Source organism: Tyto alba, unplaced genomic scaffold (assembly GCF_018691265.1).
Source record: "Tyto alba isolate M040663 unplaced genomic scaffold, T.alba_DEE_v4.0 Super-Scaffold_16, whole genome shotgun sequence".
NCBI lineage: Eukaryota > Metazoa > Chordata > Aves > Strigiformes > Tytonidae > Tyto > Tyto alba.
In genome coordinates, this window is record NW_024881278.1 from 13,462,897 (window position 1) to 13,487,947 (window position 25,051).

The following is a 25,051-nucleotide window of genomic DNA, read 5'->3' on the forward strand; positions in this document are numbered from 1 at the left end:
GTACAGCAGTGCTGCACCATCCACATCCCCGGAGCCCTTTCCCTCGCAGCGCCTGTGCCCTGTTCTCTTAACCTCTCTGCAAGGGGCTCATTTCCCATCTCATTTCATGGCTCTGAACGTTTCCCTCTGTGTTTTGTTTGCTTAAAAAATGCCGTTACTTAAGAGACAGAGAAAAAGGAGGTGGGCAAATGGGAGGGATCTAACTCTGCCTTTGAATCTCCTGGCTGGAGGGGCTTCACACGCTATTCAATGTGGCATTGGTGATTTAATCATCGGTGCGATGCTATTGCAAACAGCAGCAGACAGCAGCGCCTGCAGGAGTAATGCTCTCTCTAACAGCATGAATATTAAGGGCATTTAACAGCCCTTGTAATCACACTGTGGTGCCTTGCAAGAGCACAGCCAGGCAGCACGAGGGAAGGCACTAAACCACGCTGCTGGGTTATCAAACTTCGCCGCGCTCCTTACGGCATCCGAAACCAGCTCCATTTACAGAAAAGCGAGCATTGGCTTCCCTGAACGTTCTCTCAAAACCAAATCCCACACGGTGAAAGCCCTTAAGCATGTGCTGGGATGAAATGGGTGGCTTTAAAGCCTCCTTCAATCAAAGCTGGTCCCATGTGGAATTTGGGTCCCTGTAAGACAGAGCAAACATACATTAAGACCTTCAGCAAATTAATCTCCTGTACCTGTGTTTGAGGCACTGGGAAAGGATTACTGAATGTGGAAAAGAAATCCTGAGCACGGCATGAATTTAGCTGCGCCTCAGAAATAGAGACATATCACACTTTTCAGGTCAATTGTTAGTTCATTCTCAAAGGAAAAAGATCCCCAGCTTTTACACTTTAAAAACTTCTACTTTTTTATTGGATTAATATCATTCAGAAAAAAAATCTTGTGATTTCAATGCAGAAATAGCCAGTTATGTATTGCAACCTACTGTAATGAAATGCCTGCAAAATACAGCCACTCCTGGCCTACCGACTTGAAATACAATTTCTGGAAATTAGGGAGAAAAGTAGAAGATCATCTGCTTTATCTTTCCGATACAGTAATAGCTGCTAGCTCTGCCTGAAGATGGGGGGAACATCCCTAAGCCTGCATTCAGAAAGCGAGAAGCTGGCTTGCCCAAGGCCATATGCACAGCTGGTGCTAATGCCCAAACTGGTGTGAATACCAGGAGATCTGCATCAAAAATTAGTTGATTCCAGTTGATATTTGCATATAGAAACTCAGAACTGTATGGCTGTGAGACAGGTGCAGGCAGGTTTCAGCCAGACTAATACCCGCATTGTCATCTGCTTCCACCTCCCTGGTTATCTGGGTGCAGTCTGTGCACCAGAGGGAAGGGAAACAACTACCTGGCCTTTCATTCACACCTTTAATTATTCAGCTTATATCGATAAAAAAATAATTGAAGCAGAATAAGATTATATCCCAAATACAGGTACCCACATACAGCCATCACTGAGATTAAAAGGTGAAAATTACACTTTATTTAACAAGCTCATCTCCAGCTATTGCATGGGCAAACCCCTGTGCTGGACCTGCGTGTGCTGCTCCACCTGTGGCAAATGCCTTTATACCAGCTTCTGCCTCCGTTCTACAACTGTGATCCAAGTACAACGCCCTGGTTAAACAGCAGATGTACAGGAGTTTCATTAAATAGCAGAGGTGTTCTTCACCTCAGGGACGCATCCAGCCTCAAGATTTGGCCACTGCCTGCCAGCAGCAGGACCTGATCTCCAAAGGATGCATAAAGCACCAAGAGTAATGAAATCCTGTTTTGCAGAAGGTCGCTCGTGCCTGTCGGGGAAGACTGGCCACACTTCACCTCCCAGCAGTTGGTGCCCTCGAGTGCCACCGTGTTTTCCTCCTGCCTCACACACGCCAGCGGAGCTTCTGCTTGCAAAGGCCAAACTGGAGCTGACTTTCCTCCGCTGACGCTGCCTCCAGAAGGCAAGGTGCCCTCACCTCCCCAAGCCCCACGATGCCTCAGGTGAAGGACAACATCTGAACGGCTTTCCCTGGCATTCAGAAGCCTGCTGGAGCTTGCTCTCACCTTGCAATGAAGACTGCACTTTTATTTTACATTTTATTTGGGAAACATCATGTTTCTTAAGTGCGTGGGTGCACCTGGGAGGTCCCTGTTGAAGAGACACATCCGTATTTGTGCACAGTAATGTAGGCCACATCACCAGACAACTCAAAGCTTTTCTCATCACCTGATTCTCTTTTTTTTTTGCGACTGGCAAGTCTAACTTTGAATTTCAGGTATTTCACTCAAAAATGTCCTGGTGACCTTTGTTTCAAGACGTCCTTCCTTCTCCAAGCTCTGGGGCTGGGACTTCAAACTTGGGCAGGTGACAGCCTCTCTAATGGGCTCAGATATTTCACTTTTCCCCCCCCGAGAATGACACCAAACCAGGCAAAGTGAGAAGCCTTTGCAATGCCTAATTTTGCAGAAATACCTGACACTTCCTAAGACCACAGCAACTGAAGTCTCAGCAGATTTCAGGCTGTTTATAGGCTTGATCTTCTCACTGTTTCTAGCGCTAAGTCCTTCATGTATCACCTCTGCAAGGGGGAACGTACATCCTTATTTATCCAGGAGCTGTGCAAATACAATTACTACTGCTTGTGAAGCCCTTGGCTGCCACAGCACTAAGCACGACAGAAAAGTTTGCATGGAAGTGCATAATGTTGTCCTCCATCTATGGGCTTGGTTTCAGCAGGGAGCAGTAAGGAATAAAACAAAATATTTGCTTGAAAAGAGAGCAGCGGCCACACAGCATGGTGGGTGGGTACTCTTGTACATCTTCGCATCGGGGAGGATTCAAACTACACCCATTGCAAGGGGCTAAATTAAAGTGGTGATGGGTACAGCAGCACACTCCACTTCAAAATCTCAGTCCTAGACTTTGAACACCCAGAACAGTATTTTTGTGGGTAGTTAATTATATGGTAAAAAATGTCAAAACTTAAGAAAAATAGGCAAATTGATTTTCCTTCTTGCTTCCCAAAATTTCAACCCCACAGCAGAATCACTGCTAACAGCTTCCCAAGACATGTGTCCATCCCTCTGCTGCAGCAAACTGTCCAGTCCATCCAGACATCTGTCTGTCCATCCTCACTCCAAGCCATGGAAGTGGGGCAGAAAGAGCTGGTGCTGGCCAGCCCCAGGAAACACTTGCCACCTCCCCCACCCCCCAAAATGGGCTCCTCCTGCACCGTGGCCAGCAGACAGGACTGCAGGGGCATCGCTGGGCTGAGCCCCCATCCCTGAAGGGCCACACAGTTGGTTGGTTCTTTATTTTCTTAAGAGATTTAAACCAGAGATCTTCCTGCGGGATGGGAGGGCTCCTCACAAAGCGCTTCTCAATACCACAGAGAGCACACCGCATGCAGCCTACACGCCGTGCATGGTTTAACTCTGAGTGTTATATGGATATTTATCCGTTTTGATCCCAGTTGCAGGAGCAGATGGCTGGTTAATGCATGTTTGAGTCTCTCTCTCTCCAAATCACACTGTATTATCATGCTGGGAAAATGCAACGGGCATTATAAACATCACAGCTCTTTCCTGCTCCCCCTCCATCCGGCTCTGCTCTTGCCGAAAGGCAGGACCGTGTGACACGACAGCTTCCCTCCCAGACCAGCTCCCAGACACTGGTTCCAGCAGCTCCCCCCCCCGCATCTTCCTGCTGCCAACTCTGCTGGAAAAACCACCCACCTCCCCCAGCCAGACCCCAAGTTTTGCATTTCATCCGGGCAAACTCAAAGTGCAAATGGGCTGCATCCCAAACATCCCCCAAGGCAGATCCCAAATGATATTAGAGGACATTATTCCATCCCGAAGGACCCTGAATCAACCCATTGGGTAGAGCAGATTACCCTGACTCAGAGGGAAAAACCTCTTTTCAAAAAATAAAAAAAAAAAAAAATCAATGTTTAATATAAAGAACTGACCTAAGCCATTGAAAATGAGCCTGCTCACACCTGTAACTCCTCCCTCCCATCTTTTCTCCATCTCACATAATGACAAGCAACTAAAAATTCAACGCACAAGAAAGAAAAGATGTGCATGAACTCCCCCCCAGCCTGGGGGGGGCTGCAACCAAGGCCCGCGCTACTGAACATATTCATGTCTTATTTGCAAGCATGTGCCTCCATAATGTGTTATGAGGTGTGTTTGTAACTGGCGGATGCCGACAGTGGTCCTTGAGGAGGAAATGGTGTGTGTCTAAATGCAGGCAAAGCTATTTAGAAAGCCAGGACAAAGCAGCCTTGCTCTCCTTGCTTGGGCCAAATTACATCCTTTGGACTTATTCCTTCAGTGGCTTCAAAAAAAAAAAAAAATAATAATCCATCTCAATTTCCTTGGCTCTGTGAATAACGTTTAGAGAATAGAAGGTGATTTCAGAGCTCGTTTGTTTTTGCACCGCACAAACCCTGTTCTCCTCGTATCACTTTCCAGTCAGGTTTATTGTTGGCATTTCCACTAGAAAACCAAGGAGAGAAAGGCTAAAACCTTCAGTCACACTTGAGAAAGAGGGAAAAAAAAAATAAAATTTGAAAAAAAAAGAATAATAATCTATCTTTTCCTTGTCTTTCAGCCTGATCTGAAAATCTGAAAACCTGTTTTGCTTCTGAATCAATCCTCTTCTGGCATCGCGCTTCCCACGGTCCTTTCTGAGACAAGATGCAATCATTAGCTCACTTGCTCCTCCAAATAATATCACAAAGACAGAGCTTGAGCTGCTTTGTAGTAAGTCATCCCTAAATTCTCCCTGTGTGCGGCAAGGCAGGGTTTGGGGGGGACATGAGGTCCCCCCCCAGCCCCACAGGTGCCACCACCAATGCCTCTGCATCCCTTCTGGCTGGGGACAGTCCCCAACCCAGCATGTCCCCCCATGCAGAAGTGAAACTGGCACATTGTTCCTTCCCAAAACACTTCTCCGTGACGTGTGAAGAACTGTCGCACCTCTCTCACTCCCCCAGGGTTGCAGTAAGGGTTAATTAAGGGTCATAAGGAGGTTCTAAACAGCAGGATTGAAGGCAAACTATTAGTACTACTAACGCTGCCTCCATAAACAAAGTGGTGAACTCCTGCTGAACCTGTCACCACTGATCACTTCCCGAAGGCACGCATTAACGATGAGAAATCCTCCCCCTCCTCCTCCTCCTCCCAGCACCCCCATGCCACAGGCACCCCCGGGACACGCAACACCCATCTCACAGCATGCAGCCTCCCTATAGACTACCCTATAGACTGATCCAGCCCCACCGAGGGCTGCCCTCCCCACCAGAGCAGCAGCTATATGGGAAAACCTATATCTAGGCAGCCCAGCTTCCCTGGCTCTTATGGAAATACATAGGAAGAGTGGAGCAGTACTGATTTTGACGAGCAGAAGATGGGGCCCCAAGATCTCCTCCTTGGCTCACTCTTCCTGTAACGCTGACTCCTGCTGAGAGTTTGGAACCAAAAAGGGGAAAGAGGGTGGGAAATCAATTTAATTGCAGCTTAGTAAGCAACTGTGCTAAGTGTTGCTGGCAAAATCTGAACATTTCACTGTGAGAGAAAGGGGGGAGAAAATGGCTTTTTCATTGCATGGGAAAGTGGATTAAGATCAAACCCCCCCCATCATCTGCTCCTCCTCACCCCTTCCTTCTTTAAACAGGAGGAAGCCAGCAAGAAACACACAGCAAACACCAGCAATCTCCTGCTTGCGCTACTCCAATTAATAGTCAATCCGCTGCACCCTTTGTCGTTAGGCTACACGTAATTACCCCTTCACGCAAACATCTTTCTTAAACAGATCCTACTTTTGCTTTCTCTGCAGATACATTCCCTGTAATTGGTTTTATTGCACCAAATGCTGGGCTGCCCTTACGGAAGGGAAATGGTTACAACTGTGTTTCTCTCTCCCAGCTGCAGTAGGTTGCTTTTGCATTTCCCTGGCTTCTCCCAAGCTCGCTTTTTCCACCAGCAAAGAGACCAGAGCACCCAGAAGTGCCAATCTGGCGTCCTGTGGGCTGCACGCCCCGGACACGCACGTCCACAGATCCACAAAAAACACGGAGCTCGCGACGCCTCTGCTCAAACCCCGTATCCAGCTACCTGGGGATTTGCCAGCCCGGGACAATAACTCCACACCCGCACTTACAGGGACATGTAATGGTGCTATTAGGAAGGCTGCTGCTCCCAGCACTGCCCTCCCAGTGCTCCCCCAGCTCACGCCTGCTAATCCACAGCAATTCGGCAGAGTGTGCCCTGGGCGCTCTCTGCCCTGGTCTCCACGCCTAAAAACCAACCTCTCAGCTTCGGGAGGGAAATGAAAACTCGAGTCCCGGTACCATAAAATGCTCCACAGATCTGCCTTCCCCAGGCAGGGCTGTTTATAGCCCTTTTACCCTACGGCCATCCCGTGTGCCAAGGCCCCCTGCCCGCAGGGAGGCACGGATCGCACTGCAGAGCCAGCGTCAAGAGGTGTCTCGGTAGCACAAGAGGAGGCAAACCCAGTCAAGACAGTCCCTGGGCCATGAGCACATCAGAATAAATCAGGATGATGTTCTCTTATCACGGAAAGGAAGAGCGAGGAGGAGAAAACAGCCTGGGTTTTTGAGTAAATAATCCACCTCTGTATGCATCTGAGGTGGTGAAAGGATAAATAGGAAAAAACATCTTCCCCGATAGTCAGCATCTTTCTCAAGAGTGGAGACACTTCACAACATACGTGCTGTGTCTATGATGCCTCAGCATCCAAACACAGAACTGATCTCTGAGGCCTCCCTGCACAAAAGCAGGACTTTCTTTTGCCAAGCCCACCCCTAAGGGTCACTAAGGGCTCAGGGCCACGAGCCAGACCCGAGTCCTTCTAAAAACCCAGCTGCAGGGGCGAGGGCTCGGGCCCTTCCCTGTCACCTACCGAGGGGACATCGCCACGCCACGCCAGCTGGCGAAGGGATGCTGCAGCCCAGAGCGATCCCACTGGCAGTGTCCTCCGCAGGGACCTGGCCAGCAGAAAGCTGATTGAGAGACCACGACACTCACCACCACAGCTCACCACCTCCAACACTCCTTTGGAGCAGAGCAGCAGCACTTTTCCAGCTTTTTCTATCCTTCCAGAGCAGAATAAAAAGTATTTTTCTTCTTCTGGTGCTTAACACCTCTCGTCAACAAGACACATACCAGCTGCATAGAAATTTATTTAGCATCTTACTAGCAAAGAAGCAGAATCCCTGCAGCCTCTCCCTCCTTCCCTGATTTTTTTTTTTTTTTTTAAAGCACCAGACTAGGAAAGGCACCTGGACATCCCGATGTTCACCATTTTGCAAAGCAAACAGGTCTTGTTCAATCAATATTTATGTTCCCATCAGTCACAGCTGCAACGTGGAGCTCTACCAGAATGTAATGGGGGTAAAATTCATTTATTGCAATTACCAGTGAAAAATTAACAGGGTTTTCATTGACCGATGACCGTTTCATAGGTATCTCGGAGAGTGCCTTGATGCACAGTGGGTAAATTAACTAAACCAGGTAGGCGGCTCCCTGTTTGTTCGCAGCTGGTTTAGTAGCTGAGGTGACTGGGTGCTGGCCTTGGCAGGACTTCTCGCCTCGCTCCTGCTCCACGAGGACGCAGGCATTTGTACAAGGAGGCGGCCGTGCTGGGGAATCCTCTTTCCCAAGCCCACCAGAAGGAAGGCAAGCTCTTGAGAAATGGCTCCTGTTGATGCACCAGACCTGACCCATCAGGCCCCACAGACAAGGATGGCTTGGGCATGGTTTTCTGTTTATATTTCCACAGCCACCAGTAAATACACCAGCAGGAGAGAGCAACTGGACTCCACCCCACCTCCTGCACTGGCGAAGCTCTGGATGTTCTAGAAAACCTGGGTTTGCTCCTAGAGATTTCAGGGTGGCATTTCACCAGCAAAGCATGGACAGAATTTTCCTCTTCTCTCCCTCCCATCTTGGACCTACCCATGCCCCCAGCCAACACAAGCTTCCCTGGTATTAAACGCTCTGCCTTTTTGTTCCTGACAGCTTTGCCACTTCAATCCCTTAATTGTTAAAATCTGAATTTTTGCAGGATACACAGTTATTTTAATCTGTTAAGTGGCTCTGCTGCTATAAAACTGACAGGAATTTAATATCTGGAGACTGTCAGCTGAGCTCCAGGTGCTGAGTCTTTCTAGATGGTGATGATGCAGAAGGAAGCGCAGGCTGGTGTGAGGCACACAAGTGCAAAGCTGGCAAGCGTCCCTTCTCATCCAGGTCTGATCCTGCAGGGTGCTGAGCACCCCAGAGCACTTCGAGCAGGCAGCGAGGGTGCTGAGCCTGTCATCATCTCCCAGGAGCCATCCCCCAGCTGCATTTGAACACACTCAGAATGGAGCTGTTGCACTGCAAACACCAGTACAAGTCAAGTATATCGGGTCACTTTTTTTAATAAAAGGAACTTTTCCTCCTGTAGCTTTTCTCCTGCAACCCAGCCCACAACAGACCCACTCCCCCTCCAGAGGTTGTCAGCTGTGCTTCAGTCATTCCTCAGAGGGAGCAAGCTGGCATGCAGGAGGGAATGAAGAGAAATAAAAACCCCAAACCCAACCAAAAACATCTTCCTGCCCCTCCGGCAGGTACTGCTGGCCCCAAGCACCGGAGCCCAGACCCCCCCACCCCCCAGCCTCTCGCTGCAGCAGGGCTGCTACACTGCCAGCTCCCCGCTTCGGTGTCGTGTGGATTCACCAGGTGGAGGGAGATGAGGTGACCAAGGGGTTGTCACCTACTCCTCTCCTGCTCCCTCCTTCGCATCCCTCAGGGCCACACGGCTGCAGCCAGGCACAGGAGCCAGCACGCTAGCAAAACATCGCTGCAGAGCCAGCTACACGTACTCCTCACAAATCAATTGGGGAATTTGCTTGTAATTAATCCCACGTATCAGTTTCCCTCGTTATTTCTTCATGTAACTAAGTTATTAATCTATATGTTCCCCCCCTCCCAAAGCAAAGGGCCGGGTCAGAGGGAGGCAGGGGTGATGCCGGGCGGTGGCGTGGGGCCGTGAGCCCCGGATTATGGGAGCACATGCCAAGCCCCAGCACCGCCTCCCCGCGTGACTTCAGGTAGGTCACTGGCACACTGATTTTCCAAGCTTACTGAGCGACTCCAACTCCTCTGGAGTCAACAAGAGCCAGAGGGATACAAAGTTCAATTAACCTCTCTGGGTCCCAGCTTATCCAGCTGGAAAACTGTGGCGGCAGGGAGGCAGGCTGGAAGTAATTAATGCTTGCAAAGTATTTCAAAACCCGCCACCAAAAGGCAGGGAGGGCAGGAGGCACCGACGGGTCCCAGCTGATCCCTAACCCCGACCAGCCCCACGTCCTTACACCCTCATCCATCAGACTTGGCTTTCCTGGGGGCTGAGCCCGTGGCTGCTAACCAGGCACCAGGCACCCGGCTGGGCCGGGTGGGAAACACACCCTGGCAGAGGCAGGCACACCGCTACCGCTCCTCTTCTCAGCCAATTTATAGAACTTAATAAAGGGCGTGGAAAGGGAAAGGGCAGGTTTTGCTAACCGTGCTACTAGGGCTTGATCTGCCCTTTGAAAAAACAAAACAAAACAAAACAAAACAAAAAAAAAAAGTGGCAGCAGGAATAACAGTGCCAGAGCAACCCAGAAAGTTGTCCCGGAAACAGCTTCATGGTCCTAAATGAAGCAAGTTATTTTCTTCCATACCCTACCAGCCCTGCAAGGTTATTACACTCCACAGCCAGGAGGGAGTCCTACACCCTAAAATCCAGCCTCAGCCTGCTCTGGCCGCCCTGGCATGTATCGCCAGCGGCAAGGAGGAGGGAAAGGAGATGACAGGGATTGAGGGGAGCAAGAGCTGGCAAGAAGGGCGACCCTCTGAGCCTGCCTGCCACCAGGCACCAGTGAGAGATCCGTGGAGATGGGCTTAGGTGGGAAAACAGAAAAAAAAAAAAAAAAGAGAGGGCAAGGAGGTGAAGCCAACTTAATTACAACAGACGGCTGTGCCTATCTCTTCGGGAACAAACAGCTCAGGAAATCTCAACTACTGCTCAGGACCTGCCCCGAACACTCTTCTCTGCCGGGGCCGCGAGAGGCCAAGCTGGCAGCGTGTTTTAGGGGTAGGCAGGACTCAAAGCCTGTGGCAGACCCCTCACGCCAAGGACCTGCTCCTCAGAGACCTTGCCAACCTCAACACAGGGCTGACTGGCTACAGGAAAAACATCACAAGCCCTCCTTTGGGAAGCTGAGCGCTGGATCTGGCACAGGATTTGGGGAAAAGGGGTGGGGGGTGGGGGGCACAGACCAAAATAACAGCGAAGGCCGGGCGGCAGCTCCGCGAGCAGCAGCTCTGCCGCTGGCCCTTGGCAAGCCACCAACGCGCCGCAGCCGGCCGGTGAGCTCGGGCACCGCGGCCTTCCAGCACCGGCTGCGTGCCACGAGCTCTGCCAGGAGACGGGCACGGGCAGGAGGAGGAATTACCAGCTGGAGCCTAACTAGAAGGGTCTAAAGGTTAAATTCACATCAGGCATCATATATAGTGTGCATATGGCCGCAGAAATAAAGCTCGACTGAGAGAGAAAGCAGAACGGAGGGGGAGACTAAAAAAAAAATAACCAACACGTTGGAAAACACTGCCAGGGAAGTTGATGCAGATTTGCTCCATTTCTCCACTGTAGCTGTGTTACAAAATTTGCACTGCTGTTAGCAGCCTACTACCTCCACTTGCTTCTTGAGGAATTTGGGACAACTCTAACTGCTCAAGTTTTCATCCTTGGCAGCCGGTCCCGCCAGCCAGGGGAACGGGACACACCACCGTGCTCCTCTCTGGACCATGGCGTCCCTGCCTCTGGTACCCACATCAGCTCTGCACCCGTTCAGAGGGGTTAACTGAAGTGACACCACATCCCCGTGCTCACAACCAGCTTACAATTCATACTGCTCAAAAGCGGTTTCCAAAGCCAAAAAATGTCATGCATTTAAAAAAAAAAAATAATAAAATAGAATCTGCACTCTATGGATCTCAAGGGGTTGCAACTGTTTTGATGGAAAATTCAGAGGAAATGAAGGAGAGGCAATTTTAGCAGTCAAATTGCTGGAGTTATGGCAACTTGGCAGTTGGAGCTTCAAAACTCAGGGCTCGATCCTGTGTGATAGGAGAAGTTTGCCTGGCCAGCTGTGGGAGCCCAGCCAGACCCCTAAGAGTCTCAGCAACCTGCACCTCGGGGTGGGGGGAGCCTTGAACGGGAGTGGAGAGTCAAAGTGGGCTGCAAACCAGCACCAATTCAGCTCCAGCTGGTGCTAAGTGAGAAGCAAGGTTCATTTCAAGGAGAATATAGGAGCTCACGTCAAACAGAGGAGATCTTATTTTGCAATCTGCAAGAACGCAGTTCTGATAGAAACCTATTGACACCAAAGCATAGTTACGGCTAAGAAAGCGCCTGTCTTCTGTTTTCAGCGACTTATTACCTTCCCCCGCTTAAATAAATAAATAAATGTATATATAATTATTTATTTTGGGGCCTGAAATTGAATAGATTCATTCTCCTCTGCTAGGATTGAAAGATTTCTGAAAGCCCGAAAAAACCTCCTCAATCATTTTTATTTAAAAAACATGGAAAACCAATAATTCCTCAGGATAAAAAAAAAAAAAATCAAAGCAAGCTTTATGAGTTCTGACTTTGTTTTTTTCCAATCAGGTCATTAATTCAGTTGCAGGAGTGACATATATATGACACCCTCCAAAGACCCGGCCAACACGTATAGCTGCCATATGTCATGGGCCAAATGCTCAGCTGGGTGTCACTGGTGCAAAAAAGGGGCTGTGGGCTTACACTCTTCCTCTGCCATGATCACCCTTAACCTCAGCAGCTTTTCAGGACCTGAGCTCTAACCCCAATTAATTTATTCAAGATTTACAGCAGCATAACTAAGAGCGGTATCTGATCGGTGTCCTTTGGAAAGTTAACCCTCAACTAAGCTCAGGCCACTCTCAGCTGCTGGGGAGGACGCGGGACCTGGTTCAAACGAAACTGCCTGCAGCTCCCCTGCCTTTCGCGGCGCCTGGGCAGCGGAACGCCTCTGTTTCACTCCCCACCTCCAGTGGGATGCTCTTCACATCCCTCCCGTGCGCTCCGGGCACTCAACCGTGACACAGAACCAGGCGGCTGCAAATGCCCCCCCTTCTTCCCCCCCAGGCTGAGGCTCTCAGGGCAACGCTCCCGCCCGCGCCCAGCCTTCGAACACACACGGTAATTAAAAGCCCCAGTGATGGGACCCAGCTGATGGACCCGCAGCTCTGCCAGCCGACGTGCCCCAACCACCCAAACTCTCTCTGCCTGCTCCCCTCTCGTTCCGGCCAGGGGACAGGATCGAGCCCTTCTCGTTTAGGAGAGGGCTCGGAAACACAGCATGGGGGAAAGGAGTCGCCTGTCCCCCACGCGTGACACGAAACACGCGCTTAGTCTTCTTGGGGAGCCGCGGTCCCCCTGCCCCGCTCCCCCGGGGGGCCCCGACGGCTGCAGCCCCCGGTGAACCCACGGGTGAAGCGGGGGGGGGGGGGGGGGGCGGGCTGGGATTGTCGCTGCCCGAGGCCGTGCGGAGGAGGGGGCAGCGCGACGGGAGGGTGAGGGTAAGGAAAAGGCCGGACCCCCCTGCCATAGGGCACAGAGCCGATACAAAACTTTAAGGGGACGCGATGGGGTGGGGGGTCCCGAAAACCGCCGGGAACTTCTTCCCCGGGGCGGCGGCTGCCCCCCCCCCCCCCCCCCTTACCTCCGGCGTGCGCCCCTCGCCTCCCGCCGCCTCCAACTTCCTCCTCGCCCCGAAGAAGAAGAGGAGGAGGGCGGCGAGCCAGAGCACCCCCAGCACAGACAGCGCCAGGCGCCGCGTCGGCCGCCTCATCCTCGGGGGGGGTGGGAAAAGTCGGGGGGGGGGGGGGGGGATGAAGGGCCGGAGAAGGGGGTAGGGGAGGGGGGTGGGCGCCTCCGGGGGCAGCGGCAGCGGGGCTAGGCGGGGAGGAAGGTCTCGCCCGCCCGCCTCGGAGCCGGCGGTGCGAGTCCCGGGCTGTGCATGCTCTGCAGGGGAGGGGAGGAGGAGGAGGAGGAGGAGGAGGAGGAGGAGGCGCCGGCAGAAGGGGGGCTGGAGCCGGAGCCGCTCGCCGAGGGAAGGTGCTGCGCCCATTCAGCCGGGCTGGCGCCCGGGGAGCTGCGGGGCCGCGGCCACCCGGGGCTGGGGACACCGGTGGGGCGGGGGGGGGGGGGGGGGGGAAGAAGTAACCGGGGACGCCCATCTCTCTCTCCCCGCTCCCACGCGTGGGTCCAGGCCGCTTCCCAGCGCCGCCGAGCCGAGCGCGACAGGACGCGCGGGGCCGGGCAGCGCCGCGGCGAAGTTGGCCCCGGCCGGTCCCGATCCCCCGTGCCCGGTCCCCGGTCCGGGGCGAGGGGAGGCCACCCCTCAACGACACCCAGAGGAGGCTCAGACATGATGGGAAGATTAATTTATCCCATCGAAACAGCAGAGGGAATTCAGGTAGGTGGAATTTAATTACTAGATTTGGAAGAGAAGATGTGAGTCTACGGAGCTGTCAAGAGCTCTTAAAAAATAAAATCATAATCATTAGCTGTTGGCGTGTCGGCAGCAGCTCGGTGCCGGGCCGTGGTCCTGCGGGGATGGCCCTCGGCCATCGTCCCTGTCCCGTGGGGTGTTCCCGGCGGGCTCCACACACAGCCCCGGCACTGCCAGCCTGTCCCCCCAGGGCAGCCAAAGTGGGAGTTACGGGCATCGATAAGGGAAAACAAAACCAACGGAGCAGGACTGCAGAAAAGAGCTGCCTCACCCAACTGTCCCTGCTCACCTGCCCAACTCGCTGCTCTTCCGATCCTGCCCCTGACAAGTATCGCACGAGCTGAGCAATCCCTTGCAGAAGACATTAGAGAATAAATTAAGTATTGGAGCAGATGTGAGTCATTCGTGTTAGTACAAAAACCATAGAACAAACCCCATAAAAACAGGAATCCATCCATAAAGTAACATATGGAATGATTTGGAGATAAGATGTCAAATGCTGGAAAGTCCGATGCACATGTTGTAAACAACCTCTCCTATGCATTTCCCACATACTCCTCCTGGTTTTATTATTTCCTGCAGTTGTTCTCTGTCACTTGCTAATTATTCATTTGTGATCTTCATCCTCTGTCCTCCTCTGATTTATTTCCAGGGCTCACTAAGCCCTTCTACCCAAACATAATCCATGCTTCTCAGGCCCAACATTCACAGAAAGATGCCCTGATAAAAATTTCATTAGCATCCACAAAAAGGGACATTTCTCTTTCTTTGTTTTAAAGCTGTCTGACTTTGAAATGCCTTTACCGGAACGATGAAATCCAGGTCCAGCGGGCAGGCTTAGGCTGAACTTTGTTTTATAACAACAGCGGCGCAGCCAAGCGGGAGCAGAACTAACTGGGTGGGCAGAAGGTGGAAAGCCCTGGTGAGCCACCAGCCTGACGTCGCGTGGGAAGCCCGCGCCAGCCTGACGATGCCACCTCTTCCCGTAGTGTGCGTCATTTGTCACGCCAATCAGCCTTCCTCAGCCCTGTGTTTGGAGTAGCTGGACCACCGCGCTCCGGCTCTGCCACCGTGAGGCATCTCTGCCCAACCTAGAGGGGTGATGCAGGTGTTGTGGCTCTTCCCCACACACTGTTGCTCTCTGCTTCCTCCTGAAAGCTGAGGTGAAGCACCTGAGCAACTTCCAGCAGCTGAGACACATCGATGGTGGCTTTTCACATGGCTTAGAGTTGTCTTCGTACCTCATGCCCACACTAGCTATTGGCACGGGCTGGTTGCTGCCCTTCACGTACCTCCCTCTAACCCCTCTGGAGCAGGAATGGCATTCTGACCAAAAGGATCATCTTGCCACAAGTAGAAAGTAGCTGCTGGTGCTTTCCTGGCTGGGGCAAAGCGACCGCGGCTGCTGTAACGCAGCATTCCCCCAACACTTTTGCAGAGGGTGCTGAGCTTTTCCCACCAGACCTTGCTCCATGCTAGGAGAGCTTTTCCAGTTAAAGGCACCCGGGTGTTACCATTCAAAGCTGGATTTAAAACCTCATCTTTTCTGCAGGTCGGACTTTCAGCGGAAGTTGTTACAAAATATAGGGGGGGAATATAGAAATTATCAGGGAAATACATTACAAATTAGATTACAGGTAAGGTAATAAATAGGACGGGCCTGACAAAATGCAATCAGATAATGCTATCTTATTACCTTGAGAAACAACTCCCTCTGCTGAGGGAAAGCTTTACTGGCAGGGCTCGGTGCGGTGACGAATAACCCGCTGTGCCTGGCCGAGATAACCGGCAACGGCCTAACTCTTCCCTGCTGGCCCCGTCCTTACACCAGCGAGGAGGGTGACACCACCAGCGCCACAATGACGCTGTACAAATCCCTGCCTGCTGCAGGGCCACTCTGTGCAGGGGTCCCGTGATGAGACGGGAGAGTCAAGGAGCTCTAGCAATGCATACGAGCTCCAAGGAATTATATTCCTCCTGACTGTCTGCCTGTGTGCCGGGACAGATAATATATCGAGCAGACGATGGTAACAGCTGTTTAAACAAGAATAATGCAGGAGTACAAATCTGTAGGTTCCGAGTTATATGAAGTCATGGACTTTCAGAGACTTGTATAAAAATCCTACTGCAATTCCATTAAAACCATAGCAATAAAAAAATCTTACATTGTATTGATACCCCTGTCTTCCCCATTTTTCTAATTTTTCATCAGCCAATCTCAGATGCTTCACAAGTGAGGTCTGTAACGTACTACCTGTTTCCACGAGAGCAAAATTTAAGGCCAATTAAGCAGTACAGACAGAGACAGAAAAGCAGTCTAAGAAATGGTATTTAGCATTTGTTGGTATTGGCATTGCAAAATTGATGAAAAGGATTGCTTCATGGGTGCAAAAATAGGCCATCATTTCCAAGTGGAAGGGGGACTTTTCACAATCACAGCCTCAGGCAATGGCCCTCTGGGGTCCTGCCTTTAAGGAAAGGGTGATAGGGAAAAGTACCTCTCCTCACTATTTCAAGGGCATCTGTAAAGCACATTTCAAGGGAATTTCAACATACCAGGTCTACAAACGAGCTGTGCACTGCTTCAGTGCCATTTTTACTATGAATACTCCTGGGTCTTAGTTTGGTTACATCAGAGGTGCGGTCTGCAGAGAAAAAACACATTTCTTTTCCAAAAGGATTGCAAATGCTTTGCGGTTTGTTCTAGGAAAGCTGGAAGAGGCTTAAACAGATGAACTCAAGAAGCGATCAGAAGAAAGGATCAAAATCTCCCCCCAACTTGGGATGCTGAGGTGTCTCAGCTGAACATCACAGGTAACTGTAAGATGGAGCAACCCCACCAAGCTCTGGCTGAAAAGGGGCTTCTAGGACACGGAGCCCCGTGGCCAGGGGATGATCTGGCACAGTCAGCGGTTTGGGGCTGCCCAGCTCTCACTGCTATTTCTGGCAGCGCAGCTTCCCCACGAAGAGGTGCTGCTCGCAGTAGCCAATATATCGGAAAGAAGATGTTTGTTTGCAGAGATAAGGGATCAGCCTTTGAAAGGGTCAGCACGGCAATATGCGGTTACACAGGGAGCTGGATTTCATTCAGTGGCCAACGGTACCCTTGTGCTCCCTGCTCCAGGCTTGGGGAGAGAAGCTGATACAGAGGTTTCTCTCCCGCCGCTGGCAGATGGTGTGCTACACTTCCCGAATTTAACCAAGCTGAGGACAGGGCCAGGAGAGCGGGGAGAGCACATCAGGCTGCTCCCAAATAGCTGTTTGGGCAAGTGCTGAGCATTGGAGTGTTTCACAAGGAGCCCAGGTGTCCCTCGTCACCCAGAGCTGAGGTGCCAGCCAGGGCACAGGGCCTCCAGGAGAACCAGGCAGCACCCCCACAGCCCCCACCTGCTCCCAGGGGATGACTCAGGAACCATTTGCTACTTGTCTAGGGGTGGAGCTGTGCTTTGAATGCAAACAGTCGGTGACTCTTTCAGATTTATATTTAATACAGGAACTAAAATCCATTTTTGGATCTGCAGCTGTTCAAAAAGCCTCTAGGTCACTTGGTCTGTCCCGAATCCGATCAACGTGAGCAGAAGACAGGGAGAAGCCAGCAAGTCCTTTGCACAGGAGCAAGGAGAGATTGTTGCTTTGCCATGGGGCTCCCCCAGCTCTGCAGCACTTGTCACCCCGTGCCTTGGCCACATGGCACGCTGCTGCAAGGGTGCAAGTGTGGACTGACCTGGTGGTTCCTAGCCATCACACACAGCACAGGGTTGCAAACAGCAGCCAGGACTCTCTGCCACCTCAGGCAGTACCCTACCATCTCAAAAAGCAGCTTGCATGAAGGCTGTTGAAGCAAGTGTGACCATTATCCCACGTTTTTGTGGCAGGTAAGCTCTGCCTTTGCTTCTGTGCTGTAATGGGAAAAAAAAAAAAAAAAAGAGCAGTGCTTATGCTGAACAATGTTCTCCCCATGTGCCCTCAGAGAAGACCACAAATGTTAGAGACGGCTCTGGCCTAATACCAGGAGAATTGTAAGTTAAAGCTCTTTTAAAAAGTAAGAGCTTTATAGTTGGCTGTCTCCTTTCCCTCACGTAGATAACAGAACTGTAGCTTGTCCTACATCTGCACCCTAAACCGGAGGGTCAAACATGAAGCTGTGAAGCTCTCACCTGCTCCACTTGGGAGATGATATCGCTCTGCACCTCCTCACCTGCTGCTGCAATCAGAAAGGGAAATGGAGGAATTCCTGCGGGCTTTTTGCCACTATTGGAGTTGCAAGCAGATCTTTTTCAGTAACTGTAAAGGATTTTTTTTTCTTTTTAATTAAATTGCAAGCGTTCTTCTCTAGCAAACTTTCCACGATGGCATCTCCAGTTAATTAAAGGTTTAAGCTGTCAGGAAATGCTATGAATAAAAAAAGTAAAATAAAGAGGAGAGCTACTTTAATAGCATTTGTTAATTGAAGTTCTCACCAAGTCAGCTGCAGGAACGCAAGCTGTTCCCTGGGTAGATGGGCACCAGCACACATCCAGACGTTCACCCGCAGTTCCTACAAGGCAGGCTCCCACCTTCAGCCGAGCTTGTGTGGCACTGATGGATGAGGCAGTGCTGAGCTGTCTCACCACGGGGTCAGAGACTTCTCCATAGTAAGACTGGAGGAGGGTGGGGTGAATTCTTGCCTACCACAAGGTATTATATCTTCCATCTTTAGCAACCGCCATCAAATGGCCACCCACTTGCACTCCTGTTTCATTCACATTCTCCCCAGTATTTGTCTCCCTTTGCTGGAGCACAGGATTTTCTGGATTAGATGCAGCCTTTTTGCTAGCTCCCAGCATTTCCATGTGCCCAGTACAAGCAGGTGTGAAAACAAGGGCCAGAGCAATGGGAGATTTGAAAGGAGACACACTGACTTCAGCATGTGCCTGGGGGACATACTAGGGAGCACAAGAACAGATTCCTTAGGCGGTGCTCTTCCACTGTGACCATCTTCAGTACTGTCCACTGGTTGCTTTTGACCAGCCCTGCTTTTGTGTAGCTTATTGCCACAATAGAGTTAAGTCTTCTGGGTACTGTCTGTCTGCCTCCAGATGTCTCAGGTGATTGATAGTCTCTCCTGATGCTCCCCAACACAGGCATTTTCTGGGAAAAGCCCATGGGTAAGCGATGCCTGCTGATCCCACAGCCTGTTTTTTCAGTGTTTTGGCAGGGGGAAAGCTGTCTAGCTCCAGGTCGCTGCATCAGCAACCAGTGACAGCCTCTTCAAATGGCCACAAAAGAGCATTTGAGACAAAAGGCAGCAGATAGCTCTGTGGGCCAAGTTGCAGCAAATGATCAATAAGCAAACATAACACAGCGCAGATGAATCTTTAGATCTCTGCACCTGAGCCCGTAAGGTCCTGGGCACCCTGTGGTCCTCAGCCCAGCTCTGGCAGGCACCCATGCTCCCAGGGGACCCTAGTGCTGCTGTGACTCTACAGGGGAAGCAGAGCTGCTCAGATGCCTCCCAGGGAGGTGTGCTCCTGTGAGCATGCACACATGTGCACACACACACCCTCCCAATCCATCTCTAAGAAAGCGGAGAACCTTGACAGAATTCAGACCAAACCCTCATGTTACTCTGAATATGCTAAATCAGTCCTCTTAGTCAGCTGCAAGACTATGTCCGTTAGACACAGACAAACCCATAATTGCAGTCTGGACAAGTGACACTCAACTGAATAAAGAACAAGACAGGTGATGGGTGAGGGAACACATTAGCCAAAACACAGCTTTGTCCTTAAAGCACCTTTAGTGCCTCTGTTCTTTTGTGTGCAGGTGTTAAGCAGACTTCGGAGCCAAATCTCTGCTTCTGTGATATGTAAGTGTGGCCCAATGCCAACTGGGATTTAGGCATCTATTAACACAGCTGGCAATATGTAATATTGCACCAGGCGTTTTGTGGGAAGGAGCATTTTCACAGCTGGATGAAAAGTTTTACCCTCATCTTCCTCCTAGAAAATTTTTCATAGGAAAAATTCTTGTCTCTTCATCCCTTCTCTCGCCTGAGGGATCCAAAAACTGAAGCAAGTGAACCACACACCACCTAATTTCTTAAGATTTCAATCCCATTATTTAGGTGAAGTGTCTGGGAATAGCTGTTTCTTTCATATACAACCCAACGCTTTAAGTATAAAGTCAGAGTGACTTATATTTGATTAGGAAATCTCCTGCTCTCAACACAAAAGCTCCAAGGGGCTAACAACTGATCCCACATCTCCTTGAAAAGTAGTTAAAAGCAAGCAGTTACTCTGTACAAAAAAGAGTGCATAACGTCAAGGTCTACGCTTGTTCCACGCCGATCTTTTCATGGGGATCCACTGTGATCTCCTACAGGAAAACACACACAGTGCTACAAATTCTGCCTACCTACAAGGGAACAGTATTCTACCTTGAACGTGCTCAGGTGGATTAACATCTCATTTCCCATCACCAAATCACCACTGTTGGTTAGAAAGCAAAGCAGCAGCTTGATTTCCCCTCTAGAAGGACAGAATTTCAAGGCTGCTGTTTAGAAAACAAAGTAATGTTTAATTGCACACATTTGTTTTGCTGTTATTGAGCAAGAACAAGTTAGAAGCCCAACAGCATTATTCTTCCTTCCCTGCATAACACCTCATTAATGCATTCAAACCTGTTAGAATTTGTTAGTCCCAGAGGCTCTTGTTGAACCAGAACGATCAATAGATGCAAACAGAGCAGGTAAAGAGGCAATCAGGGTCCTAGAAAGTTGAAATATTTTCCATTAGGACACTGTAATAACTTCCCCTGAACAAGCATTTCAACAGCTGGTGCTACGAGCAAGGGGACATCCCAGGTAGGAGCAACCCAGGCGAGACATGGGAGGGAAGGAACGCATCTTGATTTAACCACAGAGAGCAAAATGTGCTCTGGACAGCAAGGTGAGGTGTGCTCCAAACAGCTTGGGCTATCCCATGCAGGAGAGGTATTTCACGGGAGAGTCTGCGTATGGGAGATAATTGAAGGAAACTGCTCCAGCGTTTCAGGTTCTGATCTCCTGGCAGTAATGAGCACGCAAGCAGACGATGCATATGCATGAGAACATAATTAAGAGTGGTAAAACCTGGAAGATTTTCAAACTCTATGGCAATTACCAACTTAAACACACAAAAAATTAAGATAGCCTTATACCCAAAGGAAAGTTATTATTCAAAGTGCCTTGCCTCATTATAGTTAGCTTGAGCTCAAACAGCAGGCTAGAGAGCAGGGGAGAGCTGCCTCCCTTTAGCAGCAGGTTCTCTCCCTGGGACGGAGGCAGGATGCTGACATCCTTCTGCTCTTGCCGAGACATCTCAGCCGGTCCCAAAATGCTTTATCGGAACAAAAATAGAAAATGGAGGGTGCACATGACTGGCAGCTCTGGCTCCCCTGTTGCTCTATGGGCCTCTCTGGTGAAGAGCATTCATAGACAGAGCACTACCCTGTGTAAATAGATTCACTAAATAAATGTGGTAATTATACTGAATATTATTCTCAGTAGAAACAGCAGCAGGGAAATGATTTGCATAAGAAATGTGGATTATTCATGTAAATGAATGTGTTATTTGTTTATAGAAAAGATTAAGTCTTGTCTAAAGACCTAGAACTCAGCTATACATAAAAGCTAACACTTAACCAGCGTCTCATGGCTTTGCTGTGCTCTGCCCACTTTTATCAAATTAATCTTTGCAGGACTCGCTATGTTTTTCTCATCTGTCCATTTTGCTAAAGCTCAAACTCCCCTCAGTCCAGGGCATAGTTAATCTTCTCTGGGGAGCCTGTTTTGGCTGCCATTAGATTACCTTTACAGAAATTCAGGCTTTTAATCTTTGTTTCAGCAAGCTGACCCTAGTGGCAGGAGAAAGAGGAGCGGTTTCTAAGTTTGTAGAGCTGTATAAAAAGCCTGACTTGGGAGGATGGATCCTTTAATTTTCTTCCTCTATGTGCTGGATGCAAGGAGGGGCTCGGGTCCCAGGCTGCCTCTGCCCTACACAATCCAGAAGCAGCCAGGAGTATCCTAAGTTTTGGGGGGCAATCGTATGTCAGGGCAGGCTAGCATAGCCTTGCAGCCCCCAAGAGCTGGGCTACAGATGGAGACACTGCGTGCCCACCTCCCACCCTCTGTGCCACCCCATGGCACACTCACCCCTGGGGTACTTTCACCCTGATACCTGAGCAATACAGAAGGGGTGACCACCTCCTATTAACATCAGGACAGCGACAGCCCTCACTGCTGCGATCCCAAGCCCAGGGTTATTCAGCAAGGGAAAAATACTGACTTAACACAAAAAGCAGAAAGGCAGCCTTATCTGACACTGCAGGACCTTCACCCTGCCATTCACCCCTCCAAAACAGCCAGCTCAGCTTCTGGGCCCATGCTGAGAAGGGCACAAGCACCCAGCACAACCTCTTAGAAAAGCAGCTTTACTTGGCTTTGCCCTCAAGAACCTGCTAACTAGAGGCAGCTCTTCTTGTATTGCCAACTGCACCCTGGGCTGCAACAAAAGCAGCATGAGCAGCAGTCGAGGAAGGTGATTCTGCCCCTCTGCTCTCATGAGACCCTCCCTGCAGTGCTGTGTCCAGCTCTGGGGCCCTCAGCACAGGAAAGACACGGACCTGTTGGAGTGGGTCCAGAGGACGCCACAGAAATGATGGAGACAGTTGGGGTTGTTCAGCCTGGAGAAGAGAAGGCTCCGTGGAGACCTTATTGTAGCCTTTCAGTACCTAGAGGGAGCCCATGAAAAAGATGAGGACAAACTTTTTAGCAGAGACTGGAACGATAGGACAAGGGGTAATAGTTTTAAACTGAAAGAGGGTAGATTTAGACTAGATAAAAGGAAGACATTTTTTACAGTGAGGGTGGTGAAACACTGTCACAGGTTGCCCAGAGAGGTAGTAGGTGCCCCATCCCTGGAAACATTCAAGGTGAGGTTAGGCAGGGCTCTGAGCAACCCGATCTAGTTGAAGAAGTCCCTGCTCATTGCAAGGGGGTTGGACTGGGTGACCTTTAAAGATCCCTTCCAACCCAAATGATTCCACATGCCAAGTCACTGAGGAGAAACACTCTCAGCTGATCCTAACTTTCATGCACACGCAACAGTGTGGGCCACCTGAGGATCCAGTGTTTCTAGTTGCTTTAAGTAATCTGAGAATGAATGTCTGCCTCATGATGGGAAGGGCTTGATTTCCTGTCATGGTTAGCTCTCCAGTGACAGCTGTGTTTATAGCTCCACTTTTGGCACTTTAATTCATAAGACAACGTAGTCTTCTCAGCTTGCTTCAGCCTTTTCAGGTGGTCAGAACTGATAGGAGCTTCTTGATGTTCTTCAAATTTATTGCAACATTTTACGTAATTTAAAGAGTAGTGTTGAGGAATGGCACCCCCACACAGACTTTCCACCAAATTTCTCCTGTAATTTTGTATTTCCAAGTACTCGTGCACCATTTAAAAAAAAATATATACGTGAAGAAGAAATAGGGGTTCCTTCTACTGGACTCAGCAGTTTATTCCTGCAGCATATGAACTATTTGCTGTTAATTCATCCCCTAAATTCTTTATGTGCTTAGCTATGTGTTAGTTTGATAGAGTATCCATTTCTTTTTTGCATTTGATACAATTAAAGTTCTGCAAAACTCAGCGGTTTAAACTCTTGGAAACTTGTGCACATTGGAAAATATTGATCCAGACAGCAGAGGCTGTGAAGTGCCAAAGCCTTGCTTCCGCGCTCTGCCCTGCACAAGTAGAAGAGCAGGCTGAAGTGGAAAGCGAGTTCTCAGTAATGCTTATCTCAGCTGTTCAAAAATCATGAGTCCTTCAGATCAAACTACTTCGGAGATACACAGGGTTATTTCTGCTGTCCATATTTGCCCGATGAGCACTGGGAGGCCAGGAGTCATGTTTCTCCACAGTCCCCGAGGACAAGCATCTTAACATCAGGCTAACATTTCTCCAGTACCGCCGAAAGGCAGGGCAGGTAGAGAAATGCTGGTAGAAGTTGGCCACAATGGACGTGCTCAGCACAGGCATCACCTGGGTTTCAGAAAAGGGGTCTGCAGCAAGCACAGCTCCAAGTTAATACAAGACCTCCGGTGGTCTGTCCCACCCCTGCCATGGATGCAGTCAGCCCCCAGTGCTGGGACACATAGTCTGACAAGAGCCAGTTTCTGAGCCAATTCAGACATGAACCCGCAGAGCTGGAGCTAACAAACAACTGGAGCTAGTGTTGGCCAGGGGACTGGGGCGGGTGGGAGGGGAACTCCTCAGCCCTTCGGTTTTAATCTATTGGCACGTGTGCACCCATGCCCTAAGAGAAGGAGACAGTTTTTAAGATTAGGGATATGACTCTTCCGAGATGCGTGTAAGAATAAGGAGCAGAGAGGAAGAGTGTGTGATGTTGAGTTTGTTTTCTTCTTCCTTTTAAAAGGAAACACAATAAATAACAAGTTACAGAGAAGGGGCAGCATGAAATCTCATACCCAAAGATGTGCAGACCTTCAGGATACTCACTGCATCCCAAATGGCCTGTGGCTATTTCCATGATCCTTTCTCTGGAAGGGGCATGCTCACTTGTCTGCTCCAAAGCCCTGCATCGTCTGTTCCGTTTTCAGGGGAAACACGCTGGTAGGGGGCTGAATCTAGAGACTTGCAGAGCTGGCACAGCCCCAATTTCTGGAGTGGCATTCCTAACTAACGCTTTGGTTTTGAAGGGGGCAGCGGGAAGGGAGAGGCAGGGGTAACGAGGCTTTCTCAGACATAACCCCACTCCTTGCATCCTCTGGAAACTCAGCATTTAGCTGCAGAGGCAGGAGTCTTCCACAGCCTCAGCCCAGGCAAAAAGCAGCGTTGCCACTGCCACAAGGCAGGCTGAAAGCACCTGGGGTCAGGGTCGCTTAAGACCCAATTTCTCACTCATGAGCTTCAGCTCAGAGCTGCTTTCAAGCAATAAGTGGTTTATGTCTAGCTGCAGTGTATTTATGAGAAAGAAATCCTGCTTTTACCTGAGGAAAAAAAGCTACTTTAGAGCAACTACCTCTTTCATTTCATCTCACTTAATGAGCCCCAGCTATAGACATCCTTCTCAAAGCCACGTTTGCAGGAGCGTGAGGATCTCCACGTTTCTGCAGGGTGCTCAGCTCTTAACCCTTCCCTCCATGAGATGTGTATACGATTTGTTATTTAAAAAAAAAAAAAAAAAAAGGATCTTTTAAAAATATGACACTTCATAACGATCCACATTCTGGGTCTTTTGAATCTGAAAATGTAACTTCCACATTTGTATATGGTTTGCTGTAATAATTCCATCAAAATGTTCTTCAGGAGAAAACCGGGCTTTTAACTGCATGCTTTCTTAACAGATATCCCCCATGCTAGATTACGAGTGAAAATTTTCTTCCTCAACAGCAGTAGCAAAGTCGTTTTCCATTGTCT

At 49.9% G+C, this 25,051-nt stretch overlaps 1 protein-coding gene and 1 long non-coding RNA gene across 2 annotated transcripts in view; one reads left to right on the top strand and one right to left on the bottom strand.

Annotated features, from left to right (window-relative positions):
- GALNT14 (polypeptide N-acetylgalactosaminyltransferase 14) overlaps positions 1 to 13,179 on the bottom strand; it is a 102,041-nt gene extending 88,862 nt beyond the window's left edge. The window contains exon 1 of the mRNA XM_042789922.1: positions 12,805 to 13,179. Coding sequence (XP_042645856.1) covers positions 12,805 to 12,933 — 129 coding nt within the window. The 5' untranslated portion in view covers positions 12,934 to 13,179. The remainder of the gene's footprint in view (positions 1 to 12,804) is intronic.
- A 148-nt stretch (positions 13,180 to 13,327) lies between these two features.
- Positions 13,328 to 17,938, top strand: LOC116960757. The gene is made up of 3 exons (XR_006165072.1): positions 13,328 to 13,560; positions 16,304 to 16,410; positions 17,118 to 17,938. It is a non-coding gene; the product is annotated as an uncharacterized LOC116960757 (long non-coding RNA).
- The last annotated feature ends 7,113 nt before the right edge of the window (positions 17,939 to 25,051 follow it).